This window comes from Typopeltis vanoorti, chromosome 11, assembly GCF_054136105.1.
Source record: "Typopeltis vanoorti isolate ZY-2024b chromosome 11, IOZ_Tvanoo_1.0, whole genome shotgun sequence".
NCBI lineage: Eukaryota > Metazoa > Arthropoda > Arachnida > Uropygi > Thelyphonidae > Typopeltis > Typopeltis vanoorti.
In genome coordinates this window covers 10,056,647-10,072,570 of record NC_143559.1, presented here as the reverse complement: position 1 = coordinate 10,072,570, position 15,924 = coordinate 10,056,647, and the positions used below count along the sequence as shown (strand labels likewise).

Here is a 15,924-nt window from a genome sequence, read left to right as displayed (position 1 = left end):
AATTACAAAATTGATTCTTGCTGGAATTAAGACCCACATCCTCAATTCCTTTAAAATTTTATCCACTGTGGATCCAAGAAGTCAAAAAATACATTAAAAGGTTTTGAATCAAAGTGCTTATGAAGAATCAACAGCACAGAGTGGACTGAAAAAAAGACAAATGATAAAGTAGGGGAAGAGTGAAGCTATGCAAAAGATGGCAACAGTGGTTTGGGCACATAGTCAGGTTGTGCCATGAAAGACTGCCGTACGTCCTTTACGTAAGGGTTAGGGACAACTGAGGTGAAGGTAGACCAAGAAGAAGATGGCATGAAGCCTTGAAGATCTGCTCAGGCTTGGCCTCATTCCAAGAGATGGCAAGATTGGCAGAGGATAGATCCCATTGGAGGAAAAGAATCCATGAAACACAACCCATCCTGAACAGATGAGAATGATGATGATATAAATAGTTTTGTCACAAACTACATCACTTGTAGAATTTCAATGCATATCTGAATACTTATATTCACTATTTGACATCATGTTTGTTTAATGACAAGAACACTTAGGATTATGATGAAAAATGGATAAAATGTAGTGAGCGAACATTAAATGAACATAGATTTAATTAAACAATTCATATACTATTATCTTAAAGTGTTATTCTTTGCTGGTCTGGTTAGCTGAATGAATATCATATCTGCTCTCCAGCAAGCTGTGAATTCAAATTCCACCATGGCTGTAGGTGGGAGATAAATCTCGTCTTCTAGTGTTTGAGACTGCCACCTATTTACTGGGGATCTGAAGTAGTGTTGCCAAAACAGCTAAATCTTAAAAAAAAAAAAAAAAAAAAAAAAAAAGAGCTAAAAAGGAGTTAGAAATAAAAATTTAAGGCTAAAATTTTAAAAGTCGTAGCTGATACTTGCGTATAAGTGGCTAAATGCATCTTCCATCTGGTCTTCTGCGCCTAATTCACCTACGTTTTCACTTAGATTTTCAGCTTTATTATATGTGGCCATCTTTCCAATATTACTCAGTGTAGATGCCTGAGGCCATACTTGACTGACAAAATAGCTGTCAGCATTGGCAATTCCATCTTGTTTCTTAATTTAGTTTTAACTACATTAACCACCTTACCGGCCATTATGGATCAAATACGCTTCATATCCATCATATATTTCAATGTAATATCAATGGTATTACAATTTTAATATTCACTTCACATCCATGATAACCTTGACTTCTATAGACGTCTTGGCCAGTAGCGTGGAACTAAAAATTCATTCAACATTAGAATTTGACAGTATTAATAAATTTATTGCACACTGAGCAATTTCTTTAAATGGATTCATTCCAGATGCATCTTCTCGTACTTCAGTCCAGATTAGCTCAGTGTTTTCTCTATTTGTCCATTTATTTAAGTGTATAGTATTGTACTGGTATTCAGCAGCAGCAGCAACATCTTTTTCTGTTTTCAGCATTATTTCTAAGATGGGAGTAACAGGTTCTTTTATATGTTTTAGGGTATTGTCAACAGAAAAAGAAGACATCATTTTTAAAATATTCAAGTTTTCAGGTAACCTTTGCTTTAGCTGTTTGAAGAGACCAATAAGAAACTGTCTTGCTCTACTTCTAAATTTCGCTCATCGTTTTGTGTTATTTTCTTTTATATCATCAACTCTGAAATTTTTCTTTCAAATCTGTAACCTAGATTTGGATTGGGATCCAAATAGCCATCAATCTCAGACTCTACAGGGTTGACTGTGGATGATGGTAGCACCAACATATTAGCAATAGAGCAAATCAAATGAGAAAGGTCTTCAAATAATCTCATCTTATCTACACTGTTAGATTCGAAAATTTTGTTAACTTGCTGAAATTGAACAAGAACAGGATGCAAAAATAAAAGGTACAACAGATTACTTTCATCTTTGTACATCTCCCACAAAATTTGAGCTCTATAACATTTCTCAGTCACACTCACGACTTCAAAGTGAGTTTTTAATTCCAACCACTGGCTAAGAATTCTGTCTACTGCAGGTTCGATGGAGAGCCACCTTGTTGCACAATTGCTTACAATTTTCAGAGGAGCATCATTTTCGTTGATAGTTTGATACAGCTCTTTGTATGCTGCTTTTCTTGAAGAAGAATGTAAAAACCACTTATACTTTTCGGCAACTAAAAATTCTAATTTTCATGGGAGAGATTCTGCACAAGTGTGACATTGCCAGTTGTAATGAATGGCATACACATCTAATTAAAATTAAAGAGGGAATATATGCCTTCAGTTGTTCATAAACGCCATTGTTGACACCAACCATGATACTGGCGTTGTCTGTACCAATTGTAATGATATTTTTAATGTCCAGTTTCTTGGTCAAGAGCTCTTTTTTTCAGTGCAGCCACTAGCCTCACACTTTTCTAGAACCACCATGCTCAGAAATATATGCATAAGTTTGTTCAATTTCTTGCTATAATAAATGATGGCCATTCCTAAAATCTTATTCACTGTGATATCATTTGATTCGTCTGTTAGCAAGCTGAAATTTTCATCTCTAAAGTCCACAATTAGATCTTCAAAATGCTCACTTAGAATATTCTTTACAATTGCAGAGCACTCAGTTCGGTGCATTTACACCTTAGGCATAATTTGACTGTCAGGAATGATATTTTTGCAAAGATTTACTAGGTGATCACAACTGTTGAATGATGAGTGACAACAAAGAAATAATGCTAACCTGCCTTCAAAGTTTGTGGTCTCATCAGACTTTTTCCCAAGCATATTTGTAATAGGAACAGCCTTATATGGAACTGCAGCAAGATGTTTCTTAGTTTCGCTATGCTTTACAAGCTGACAATATTTAGCAGCTATATCACATCTGCAAAACTTACAGTGGCCATTTTGTAGCTTCACCAGGAACTTCACTCACAACCATTTACTAAACATTCCCATTTGCAACCACTCCCTCCTAAATTTTTGCTTGTAAGCTTTATTTTTCTCTTTTGCTCATTTTTGAAGAATTACTGCAATAAATTGCGATCAGACTTTGAAAACTTCCCATTCGCTTTTGTAACTACCAACCAGAACACCGTGCAAAGACTAACTTGCAGCGGTGCTATCAACTTTAAGGCGACAAAATTGCAGTGTTCGGCCACGTGACTGACTGATGTCATGCGTTTCAAACGTGTATGATACTCGCATGAAACGTACAATACAATTCATTATTAAATGCGAACATCTGGAAAATTTTTAAAATAATTTCTTTAAGAGTGAGTTATAAAAACAACTAAAAAGAGCTGAAACTAGTTCTGAAGGAGCTAGGTGCTAGATTAAAATTTTTGAAGCTAGGGAAGAAAAAAAAACTAGATCTAGCTCCAAAAGAGTAAATTGGTAACACTGATCTGAAGTGGCTTGAAAAAGTTGTTCGGTTTCTAAGATAATTTAACCCTTAGTTCACTAGCTGTGTTAACATTAATATAATAGGGTTTACTCTTTTGTGGATGGCATCCACATGTTCTACCCCCCCCCCCCCTGCAAAAAAAAAAAAACATTTACTTTTCCTATGCTGAAAGCATAACTGACCTGCCTTCTGTACATTTTTTTAATCCCTTGGTCATTGGATTGTTCAGTTCCTACTGGGACAGGGAGTAAAAAAAAAAAAAAATGCAGAAAGGTCAGACTAGTGATGCTTTCAGTACAGGAAAATCACAACCTGTATTTTTTTGAGAGAGACATCAGCAGTCTCTCCTGAATATTTAAAAGCTATATCTGCTCTATTTAGGTATGTCATTAGTTCTACAGCTCAATTAATGAATATCCTCACTGAATCTGTTTTTGATTCCTTCATAACTGGTGATAGATATAATAATTTACCATATCTCTTAAACAACATTTTTTGGTGTTCTTCCCTTTTAGATGCCAACAGAACTTCCTGATTGTACTATGGTAGAACAGCTTGCAGCTGCATGGAACAGTTTTGCAGATTCTTTGGCAGAAGAGGAAGTGTGGTTTTCAGATAGATATATGTGAAGATTGTGGTTTGGCTGTAATTTTGTAAAAGCATTTTAGTCTTCCTGAACATTTCTATGTTTATGATATCAAGAAGTCATTACTGTCATTGTTTTATTGCAAGAAAATGGCAGTTTTCAGAGAGAGTATGTTTTATGTGACTTATGGTCCTCTGGGGAATAGCATTTTTTTTTTTTATGAAGGTTAGTTGGTTTATATTTAACTCCTCATCTGAACAACAGTTAAGAAATCCATATTGTTGGAATGAGTGATGATGGTGACAGGAAAGCTTGTGCATTTTGTTAGTGTGAGTGGGATTTTGTAGACTGTGAATGAGGTTTCCTTCAGAGTTTCTAGTAATGTATTTGGAAACAGTAAACTGTTTTCTTTTTTAAAGAAAAGAAGCTTATAAAAAATTATAGATTTAGTTAGCTTGGGACTATATTGAAACCATGTCATCTGTCTAAAAATATAAAGTATAATGAATGAATGTATTATCTTATAAGATAGATTTGGGGAGAGTGAGAAGGATTCTCTGTTAACTAGATTGTTCTCTTCTGGATGGCATTAAGCATGTTTAGGGAGAGAGAATTGAATTCAGGTAATTCATGTAAGTTAAGAAAACATATACTATGAAACAAATACGTAGTATAAAAATTACAAATTGTACTTAAACTTCATTGCAAATAATGCATAAATGTTTTGGGCAAAATAAAATAGTGCATATTTTAATCTTTCATAGCACAAGGATTTGAGGATTGGTTTATAAACACTGGTTTTGTCATGTAATCACCTGATGCATTACTATAAAACAGTAGAGTAATTCTGTCTTAGGAAACTTTGAATCCAGGAATTGATCTTTCACTTTTCGAAATATAGGTGCGTTTTTGCACTTTTTTCCAATATAACCTGGATTCATCGAGAGTTTTTTTTTGTTTAATAAGATTTCCATCCATAGGAATTTTCTTTTGAGGTGCAATCTTCTATTGAAATCATTAGAGATTTCTCCATTAGAATATCGCATACACAAGCAACTTGCTTTGCACTTATTGTTGACCCAACAGTAAACACTTTCTCGGATTTTATGTTCATTTTGTTTGATTGTTCGAATTGTTGATTCATTGAAATTCAAAGTCCCTGCAGAATATTCAGAATATTTTTTTTCGAGAGAAATTCATTTCGTTTTCAATGTTGATTTTTCCTTTCGTTGCAGTTTGTGGCCATTACTATAAAAATAATTCTTTACACAAAAAAGCAAGCATTACATATTGTATGTAACTCACCAGAAAATAAAGTGCTCAGCTTGAAATAAACACACTTATGATTTTTAATGCACTTTCCTGGCAGAAACTAGGACAATTTTCAACAATAAATGTTTTATACGGTAAACAATGAGGTACATGCTTGCTAAAGGGTATTTCCCCTAATATAAATTTGCTGCATGCGGGATACTGGCAGACACAAATTTAACGAAGATAAAATTTGATTTTTAAGTCGGGCGGTGAAAAACATATGAAAAGATAAAGGGTTACTACAATTTGTAGACTGTGTTGTATAAGTACCGCATTATACAAGGGTTACCTGTATTTAGAAATTTATGTACATTTAATCATACAAATTGAACATCATTTGTAAAATAAATGTTGTATCTTTTTCAATTTAGCTACTTGAATACAAATTCTACCGTACAGTTCTTGTTTATGAACTGGTCAATAAGATCGTCATAAAACTTAAGTTACAACATTGGTTGTAACTAATTTTCCCAAGCAACACGCACACTTGTAAAGGCTGGCTGAAGCTCACTGGCTAGAGCTACTTTGATGCATATGACCTTTGTTTAAACAACAGGGTGAGATGACATGGAGGGAGCTGAAATGGCTATGCACGCACATGTAATCACAGTGCTGAAGCGAGGACCTGGATGCCCCCACAACTGAGCAAGCCAAGGTAGCTTGACTAGCATCAGCCTTTGATACACAACGCAAAGCTCAATTATTGCCACGCAAGCTTAAAACATCTTCTGTCTACAAAAATAAAAGCCTAAATGGAATGCTTATAAATGCATGCAATTATTAAGAAATAAATATTACTTCTTTCTCAATTAATGAGCTTGCGCAGCAAGCATGGAAAATTCGCCACTGCTGAGTGGTAGTGTTTTGAACAGAAAAGAATGCCAAAAACTCTCAAGAAGAGAAACTCGGATCTGAGTATGGTCAAAGGTTATGAGGTGTGATAAACTCGGGGACTTTGTCTTAGTAACAGTACTATATATTTATCCAGTGGAAAATGGCAAGAAAATCATGAATGACCAGAGAAGAAACTGGCAACCTAGTTGCAAACGATGGAAGGTTTACCAAAAGATAGTTTGGGTCTGTCATAGATACTTACTTACAAATCATACATCCATTCATGAAAAATGTTTAGAGTTTCTGCAAACACTTTTCATGATGTGTGTCCAAAAGTAAATAATAGCCAGGAGATCTGTGGAGGCATCCATCTTATTTAATGGCTGATCCATCAGAATTTAAAGCTGATGATGGATAATCTGAATATGGACTTGCTTTTGTGCAATAGGCCAATTGTCAAATGGGTGTGAAAGATTGTGACGATGTGTTTTAATTGTGAAGGAGTTTTGTCTCCAGAATTAAATTTGCTAAATTTGTATCACATATTTTATTATTATTACTGGTAACTCCAAGGGGTCCTTAGACTCATCAAGGCCCTAAACATTATGTCAGTAACTATCCAACATTTGTGCAGTATCTGTCATACTTTGCTTTGAACTCATTCACAGTCATGGTACCCACAACAGACTCTGGCCACCTATTCCACTCGTTCACTACTCTCCAAGCAAAAAACCTACTTCTAACATCCTTGCTAACTACATCTTTAATCAATTTCTATGGATGGACCCTAGTTCTCCCATTACCAGGCCTGTTCTGAAAAATTTCCTCTGAATTAATCTTGTAAAAACTCTTCAGTAATTTGTATGCCTCAATCATGTTACCCTTTTCTGCCTATCAACCAGTTTCTGTAACTCACAAATCTTCAACCTGTTCTCATAAGATTCATTCCATAGACCTGCTACCATCTTGGTCACTTCTTTCGGTCCTCTGGATTTTATTATATTTATTCAGGTATAATTTTAGAATATACAGTATCACAGGTCATGTGATGCTATACGTGCCACAAATGCTGTACTGCATTTGTGGCAAACTAAAGTATCTTGCTGCTTATGCAGGAAAAACAACTTGAAGATTTACTCATGAATAGAATAAGAAAGAACCATTAGCTGACTGCTAGTATGCACTTCCTTGTGAAATTTCTTTTGCGTGTTTCACAAAAAGCTTTTAAAATTTCTTTTAACATTATTCATTATTTTTTCTTGAGTTTGTTTGTAATGTATGTTTTTATATTTTATTTCAGCTATCAAATAATACCATCAGCATAGGTTTCAAAAAAGAAGTCATTAGTTATAGCATCTATGCCTCGCTATTTGATTTAGTTGTAAGTAAACTAAGTTATAGTAATTTTTTGGATACTGTTATTCAAAATCATATATTGATCTTGTTTTGTCATTTCAGAAACAGAATTGAAATATATTTATAGCAATGTGCCTATAAATACACTGAAATATACACACTTGTTGAGTACTAGAAAAGTTTTTCATTCCCTGAAAATATAGTATAAATTAATTATTGCTGATTATAGAATTGCATTCATTGTAGTTACTATTCACTCCTCCCTTTTTTCTAACTTGTGATGAGAATTCCATAAACTTTTTGTCACATACAGAGAGCTGTATAGGTGCAGGAGGCTCTAGTTTTGGGGGGGGTCAAAAAATTAGAGCCTTAGAGCAACATCCCCTCTTCTTCCATACTGCTGATCCTAATTATAATATAATGGTTTGTTGATTGGAAAGCAGGTATGCTATCCAGTCACCCTACAGGTTGCAATTTCAAATCTTTTAGCATGGGATGTTTGTAAAAGCCTGCTCTCAACTCTTTCAGCACTATAATAATAGTGCTGAAAGAGTTGAGACTTCAGATTGCTACATAGTAACAAAGCAAAAATGACTTACAGATAATGATAGATAGTTCAAACACAAAACTGTTGAAAAGCACATGGAATGATATATATACATATAGATAATAAATACATATAGACAATAACTAGAATTATTAAAAATAAAACAAAAAACATTTCAGAATTGAGATATGGGAAGTCTCCTTACAGAAAATGCCCGTTGTCTAAAGAAATCAACAAATCTGCATTCATTAAAAATAAACATATGAGCAAATAACATATGCTCAAAAAGCACATGACAGAATGACTAAATGAGATGGTGAGAGTTTACTATCAACCATTCCATGGACCAAGGGAGTTCATTCTCAAACTGCTTCCTCCCCCCACCCTTTGTGTTGGTCAAATAAAATAGATCAACTTGAACACACTTTGTAATACACCACAGAAGAATTTGCAGCTGCTCCTGTGTACTGGTTAAGTTTTTTACTGTCCAATCTCCATTCTGCATGATACTTTTTATGTAAGCATACCTAAATAGCCAGAGACTGCGTTCCAAAACTTCTGAAAAATTGTAATATTTCCATGGAAATTTTCCCTTAGAAAGCCTGGCATAATTGCACAATGTATATATCAGTTTTTGGTTGTTTCATGTGCCACCGATAACATAAATCCAACCACCCTGTTTTTTTTTTTTTTTAAATTTGCATACTACATGATTGATTTTATGCTTTCTATTTGTTTTTTAAGAGCTAATTAATGTTTCTATCTACATAATCATTATTAGAGCCATTTGTAGGAGATGATACAGCTGTAAAAATTGATAACTCTCATCTGTTCATCTAAGGACAAACTCTTCTTTATCACATCCAGGAGTTTATGAAGTGCCCCTTTTCTTGTGATTGGGCTTACTATGGACAGGCAGGAAGAACTGTTGACATCTACCTTGGTGAACTTAAAAAATATACATCCAGCACTATCGTTAATGCACGTCAGGTCTAGCAGACCATTCTTTGGTTACCACTTCACACAGGATCAATTGGAAGAAAACAAAAGTGCTATACAGAAGTCATGATAAATCAGCAGGATTGTTTTTGTAATCAACAGATTAAAACATACTCCAAGCTTCAAAAAGTATGGCTGTATAAATTTAGCAAAAATCTGGACGACAATCATTTTAAGATCTAATTAATATTTGTTTTTGTTTTTTTCCAGCATAGATGGCATCTAATTAGGGACTTCCTTGTGTTGTCTGTTACAATTTTTTTTTTTTTTTAACTTTTCCCACTGTTATACCAAATTGTTGTTGTTTCACGTACTGTGACAGTGTTTTAGTGCTATGAAAGATGATGGATCAATACTGTGAAAATAAATAGTACATTAGAAGAATATGTTTTCAGATAATACCAGTTTGGAAGTAAATTATTGAAATATTTAGTTGCAATCCAAAAATGATGTGTGAATTTAATGATAATAGAGATATGAGAGAGGTCACCTATAACATGAGTACTGTGTGCAAGCAGTTAATTTGTTCCTTGTAGCAACTGGAGATTGTAATCCTTGAGGAAAACAATCTGATGAAATAAGAGTAATGAGTTATTACAGGTTTTATTTCTGAGAAAATTCCTTGTTACTCCTCTAAGAAATTATTAATTTTATGGCTATTTAGCCTATTTTTGTTTAGGAATGCCCCTTTTTATCATGTCTTCGGATTTTTACTCAGTTATAGGGCATTATTGAAGTTTTACATAGATAACATTCATTTGCTGTTTGACGGGAGTATTATCCTGTGAACGGTTTGTGGTCCAATGATTAATAAGCCCTCGACACTGCAAAGTACAAGAAGGTAAAAGGAAGGAAGATGAGATAAAAAAACCTGGATTTTTCAAAAAGATTCACATACCCTTTGTCTCGCCAATAATTCTCCCACATTGCTCTACCTCCACCTTTTCCAACCCCCCCCCATCCTTCCTTTCAATCATATGACCGTCAAACACCAGATGAATGTTGTCGCCCACATGCCAGGATGCTGCTGAATAAGAAGACAGCTAGCAACATCCTAAAAATGTCCGAATTTTCCCTCTTATATTCTTCATATATTTCTCTATGTAAAACTTCAGTAATGCCCTAGAACTGAGTAAAAATCCAAAGACATTATAAAAAGGGGCACTCCTAAACAAAAAATAGCCATAAAATTAATAGTAACGAGTTCCAGTGGAACAATGCCTATGAAAATATCTACATCCAAGGAAGAAACAGAACATCTGTGAGAAAGGGATTGGAGTGCGTTAACTAGATTGCCCTCATGATAGTATCAGATATTTTTAGAGAGATTTTTGTTGCTGCTCCAAAACAGTATTCTAAGGTTGGACCAATTTGTGATTTATACAGCATTATAGTCTATGCGGTTAGACTAGTGGCTTTGCTCTTCGCAACCATATGCCTAGGAAAGGAGTGTCCTAGGTTCAATTCCCGTCGGAGACATGAGGAGCTTATGTATCTTCCTCAGCCATAGCCAAGTTAGCTGGTCTTGGGCATGGACAGCAGGGTTTTTTCTACCAGTTTATCTGGGATTTTTTCATCCCTCAAGCAGGCAAACCAGACCCGTGAACACACGCTACAGTCATAAAATATACTATGGCAAGGAAAGCAACGGGAACCACCTTGCTCATAATCATCTCCCTAGTATGGTAGCAGATAGCTACCCCTACCAGCCATATGGCTGAGGGAATAGGATAGCATTGTATGTGAGAGAAGTAGTATCTTGAAGAGAAAAAGAAACTTTTCTTTTCTGGTACAAAGAAGAGAAATCTGACCTTGACTGGTGATTTAAGTATTGGTACAAAGTAATATAAAGTGATGTGAGAGAAATTTTTTTATAAGAAAAAAAAGATGACTGTTTAGGTACTTCCATGACCTTGTTTAAAATTCACTAAGTTTCCTTGCTCCCTTAGACAATGACAAGATATATTTAAGACACAGGTAATGGAAGTTCTTGAAGCTTTCCCTTATACATTAATGTATAAGGGAAAGATATTTCCCAAAAATACAGAAAAATCGGTTACTCTGACACTGGGGAAGTCTGAAGAAAGAAACCATCCACCATGACACTTGGTGAATAGCCAGAGAGGAAATTGGTGACAGGGTGTTTAAGGGTCAAAGCTGCATAACTGAGAGGAGACCTCCACATAGCCTTTAAAAGAATGCAGAGAACCGGCCAGGGCTTCTGCCCTGGTGACCAATCCTCACCTTCTCACGGTGCACCCTGTTAGGTATCTACCTGGATACTGAACGAATGAGGATGGGTTGGCAATTTGGGATTTAGCCAAACAAATTATATACTTATTGGCTTAAACCACAATATAAAATAATGGTACAACCTGACAGAATTTCATGCCATCCAGTTAAATAAGGCCCATGGTGTTTTTGCCAGGGAACCAGGGCAAACAGCAAAAATTCAGCTACTGGAACAAATCCTGAAACACACCCAACTCAACATCAACAGAGTTCAAGATCGGTACTATCAACATAAGAAGCCTGAATGGCAAAGAAATGGAGCTAGCTGAGAAATTGGATAAGTACCAGATTAACATAATATAGGTGACTGAAACAAAAAAAGACTAAAACTGGTGAGATCTTGCTGAGCAATAAATACAAAATGTTATACTCATGCAATGAAAATCAAGGAAAAGGAGCAGTAGCCATGGTATTCAACACTAAATATGAGGCTAATCTTCTTGAATGGCAGGCAATATCGAGTAGAGTGATATGGGCAAATATCAGAATGGGGAACTGGACGAAATATGTGCATATGGTCCCACAGAAAGTTCCACTAAGTAGAAGTGGGAGGATTTTTTGAGGCGTTAGAGAAAGCAACTGACACAATGAAAAAGGAAAAGTTGGTCGTTGTTGGGGATCTAAATAGCAGAGTAGGAAATGATTGTCAGACATACAAAGATATTTTGGGAAAATTTGGAGAAAAAAAGGAAAGCTAATAATAATGGCAAATGCTTGGATTTTTCTTCAGGACATGGACTGGTTATTACTAACACAATTTTCCAACATAAAAATGTGCACAAATTCAGATGGAGATTAGAGGCAAGGAATAAGAAATGTCTCATTGTTCTTGATAGTGATGTTTTCTCACTGGTGCAGGACACTAGAGTGTACAGAGGATTTGATATTGGAAGTAATCACCATTTAGTCTTGAGCAGGATAAAATTGAATTTTATATTGAAAAGAGGAACATATAAAAATTTTTAAAGCGAATTAAAGTTGAGCAGCGATCAGATGTGAACTGTAGACTAAAATACCCAAATATTATTGAAGAAAAAATGAAAGAGTTTGAGAACAGGAAAGAAAACTTTGGAGATTTAGTGGCAAGAGCCGAAGAAAACATTGATTCAACTAAAGAGGCATGTAGTGAGGTTGTCTGCAAGGATAGAAAAGTCAGAACTCCATGGTGGACATAGAAAGTTAAAGAGGCAGTGAAGGAAAAGAAGAATGCATATCAAAAGTTCCTGGAAAATGAGTTAGCTTGTGCTCTTAGAGATTATAGAGACAAATATAAGAAAGCTAAACACTGTGAAAAACTAGCTAAGCAAAAGTGATGGGAAGTCTTTGGTAAGAACATCATCATCATCATCAAATTCCTGCCATGTACCCTCAAGGGGTGTACAGGATATGACAGTACTACATCATTACTAACTTCCTATCTACAATTTTCCTCCAAATCAGTCTGTTACTTGTCAAGACTCCAACATTATCATATCTTATATTTCTATCATCTAAGGCACTTTGTACCGTATCAATCCACCTATATCTTGGTCTTCCTCTGGGTCGTTTTCCTGCCAACCTGGCAGAGAACACTTGTTTTGCTAATCTTTCCTCTCCCATTCTATTTAAGTGACCATACCATCTGAGATTAGCTCTGCTAACGCATTCCTGGATGCTGACAATGTCAAGTTCTTTCCTAATATCCTCATTTTTAATATGATATTGCCATTGATGCCATCTGTTCACGCCTCTAATCTTTCTCAGGACTCTCATATCTGCGGTCTCTAGTCTTTGGTCAAGTGTTTTACTTCAGACCCAGCTCTCAGATCCATAAGTTAAAATTGGTTTGAACACAGTCTTGTATACAGCTAATTTAGTGTTCCGACTAATTTCTTTCTTATTCCATATGAATTTATTCAATTGACTTCCCACGATACCAGCTTTGCTGATTCTGTTGTCTATTTCTATATTTAGTTTACCATCTTCAGTAAAAATTGTGCCTAAGTAGCTGAAATGTTTTACTTGTTCCACAGGTTCTCCATTCACAACACAGTTGACATTTTCAATGATTCTGCCTATTTTCATTGTCTTTGTCTTTTTATTGCTGACCTTCATACCATATCTATTACAACAGCTATTCAATTTAGTCAGAGAATCTTGCAGACTTGTAGCGGATTTATTTAGAAGTATAACATCATCCGCATAAAGCAAAGAGCTGATATTAACATCTCCAATTTTGATATCAGGTTTAATACCACATTCCTTCATAATGTGATCCATATAGATAATGAATAACAGAGGGGATAATGTACATCCTTGTCTCACACCAGATTTAACATTAAACCATCTTCCTGTACTTCCTTCAATTCTAACTGCTGACTCACAACTCAAATAAAGACTAAGTATTGCTTGATATAATGCCCCATTGACACCATATAACTGCAGCGTATTGAATAGCTTCTCTCTTGGCACCTTGTCATATGCCTTTTCCAAATCGACAAAACTTAAATACAGATCTTTGTTATATTCCCATGCTTTCTCGACTATTTGTCGTAAAGTAAAGATCTGATCCTGACAGCCTCTATTTGGCCTGAATCCAGCTTGTTCTTCACCAAGCTTTTCTTCCACAATTCTTCTCAACCGTTTCTCAAGTATACTTGCATAGATCTTGCCAGGAACGCTCAGTAGGGAAATACCTCTGTAATTCTCACATTCAGTTTTATTTCCCTTTTTATATATGGGTACTATGAGAGCTCTACTCCAATCATCGGGAATTCGTCCCTCTGTGCAGGCTTTCTGAACTATGCAGTGCAGCCACTGTAAGACTCTTATACCACCATACTTCAGCATTTCTGGTCGAATATCATCTACTCCTGCTGCCTTTCCACATTTCAAGCCTTTGATGGCTTTTTCTACTTCAAGTATGGATATGTATTCCTGACTGCATGCCTGGTCAGTGTTTTTTATCACTGTGCTGTCATCACTGCTTGTTTCATTTAGCAGTTTTTCAAAGTAATTACTCCATACTTCAAGGATATCTTTTTCTCCTGTTTTCATTTCACCTTTATCATCTCTAATTCTTTTTACAGCACTCTTTCCTCCATTCCTAAGCTTCTTCAACAACCTCCAGAATATTTTGCCACCTTCTTGATATTTATTTTCTATATTCTTGCCAAAGTCCTCCCATGACTTTTGTTTAGCTAGTTTTACACACTGTTTAGCTTTCTTACATTTGTCTCTGTATTCTGTAAGAGTAAAAGCTGACTTATTTGCCAGGAACTTTTGATATGCTTTCTTCTTTTCCTTCACTGCCTCTTTAACTTCCTGTGTCCACCAGGGAGTTCTGATTTTTTTATCTTTGCACACACCCTCACCACATGCCTCTCTGGCAGAATCAATCAATGTTTCCTTCAGAGTTTGCCACTGAATCTCCAAGGTTTGATTCCTGTTCTCAAACTCTTTCATTTTCTTTTCAATAATATTTCTGTATTTTAGTCTACAGTTTACATCTGAGAGCTGCTCAACTTTTATTCGCTTTAAAACTTTCTTACATGTTATTCTTTTCAATATGAAATTCAATTTTATCCTGCTCAAGACTAAATAGTGATCACTTCCAATTTCAAATCCTCTGTACACTCTGGTGTCCTGCACCAAGGAGAAAACATCACTATCAACAATAACATAGTCAATGAGACTTTTTTTATTCCTAGCCTCTTCTCTCCATGTGAATTTGTGCACATTTTTATGTTGGAACATGGTGTTAGTAATAACCAGTCCATGTCCTGAGCAGAAATCCAACAGATATTTGCCATTATTATTAGCTTTGCTCTTTTCTCCAAATTTTCCCAAAATATTTTTGTATGTCTCACAATCATTTCCTACTCTACTATTTAGATCTCCAACAAGGACCAACTTTTCGTTTTTCATTGTGTCAGTTGCTTTTTCTAAAGCCTCAAAAAATTCCTCCACTTCTACCTTAGTAGAACCTTCTGTGGGACCATAGGCACAAATAAGTCTCATTGTCCAGTTCCCCATTCTCATAGTTGCCCACATTACTCTACTTGAGACTGACTTCCATTCAAGAAGATTAGCCTCGTATTTTGTGTTGAATACTATGGCTACTCCTTCTTTTCCTTGATTGTTATTGCCTGAATATAACATTTTGTATTTATTGCTCAGAAAGATCTCACCAGTTTTGGTCTTTTTTGTTTCAGTCACCCCTATTATGTCGATCTGGTACTTATCTAATTCCTCAGCTAGCTCCATTTCTTTGCCATTCAGGCTTCTTACGTTGATAGTACCGATCTTTAACTCTAGTGATGTTGAGTTGGGGTTTGTTTTCAGATTTGTTCCAGTAGCTGACTTTTCGCTGTTCGCCCTGGTTCCCTGGCGAAAACAACGGGGACCTTGTTTAACCGGGTGACGCCCCAGCCTGCATGAAATTTTGTCATGTTGTATCATCATTTTTTATTTTGGTTTAACCAATAAGAATACAATTTGGTCGGCTAAATCCCAAATTGCCAGCCCATCCTCGTTCGTTCAGTATCAAAGTAGATACCCAACAGGGTGCACCACGAGAAGGTGAGGATTGGACATTAGGTCAGAAGCCCTGGTCGGTTCTCCGCATTCCTTTAAAG

At 35.6% G+C, this 15,924-nt stretch overlaps 1 protein-coding gene across 1 annotated transcript in view; it reads left to right on the top strand.

The window, feature by feature from the left end:
* Positions 1 to 15,924, top strand: part of LOC150101296 (STARD3 N-terminal-like protein) — a 205,103-nt gene that overhangs the window by 54,950 nt on the left and 134,229 nt on the right. Inside the window, exon 3 of the mRNA XM_090400753.1 lies at positions 7,415 to 7,495. Within this exon, the coding sequence (XP_090256879.1) occupies positions 7,415 to 7,495 (81 nt within the window). The remainder of the gene's footprint in view (positions 1 to 7,414; positions 7,496 to 15,924) is intronic.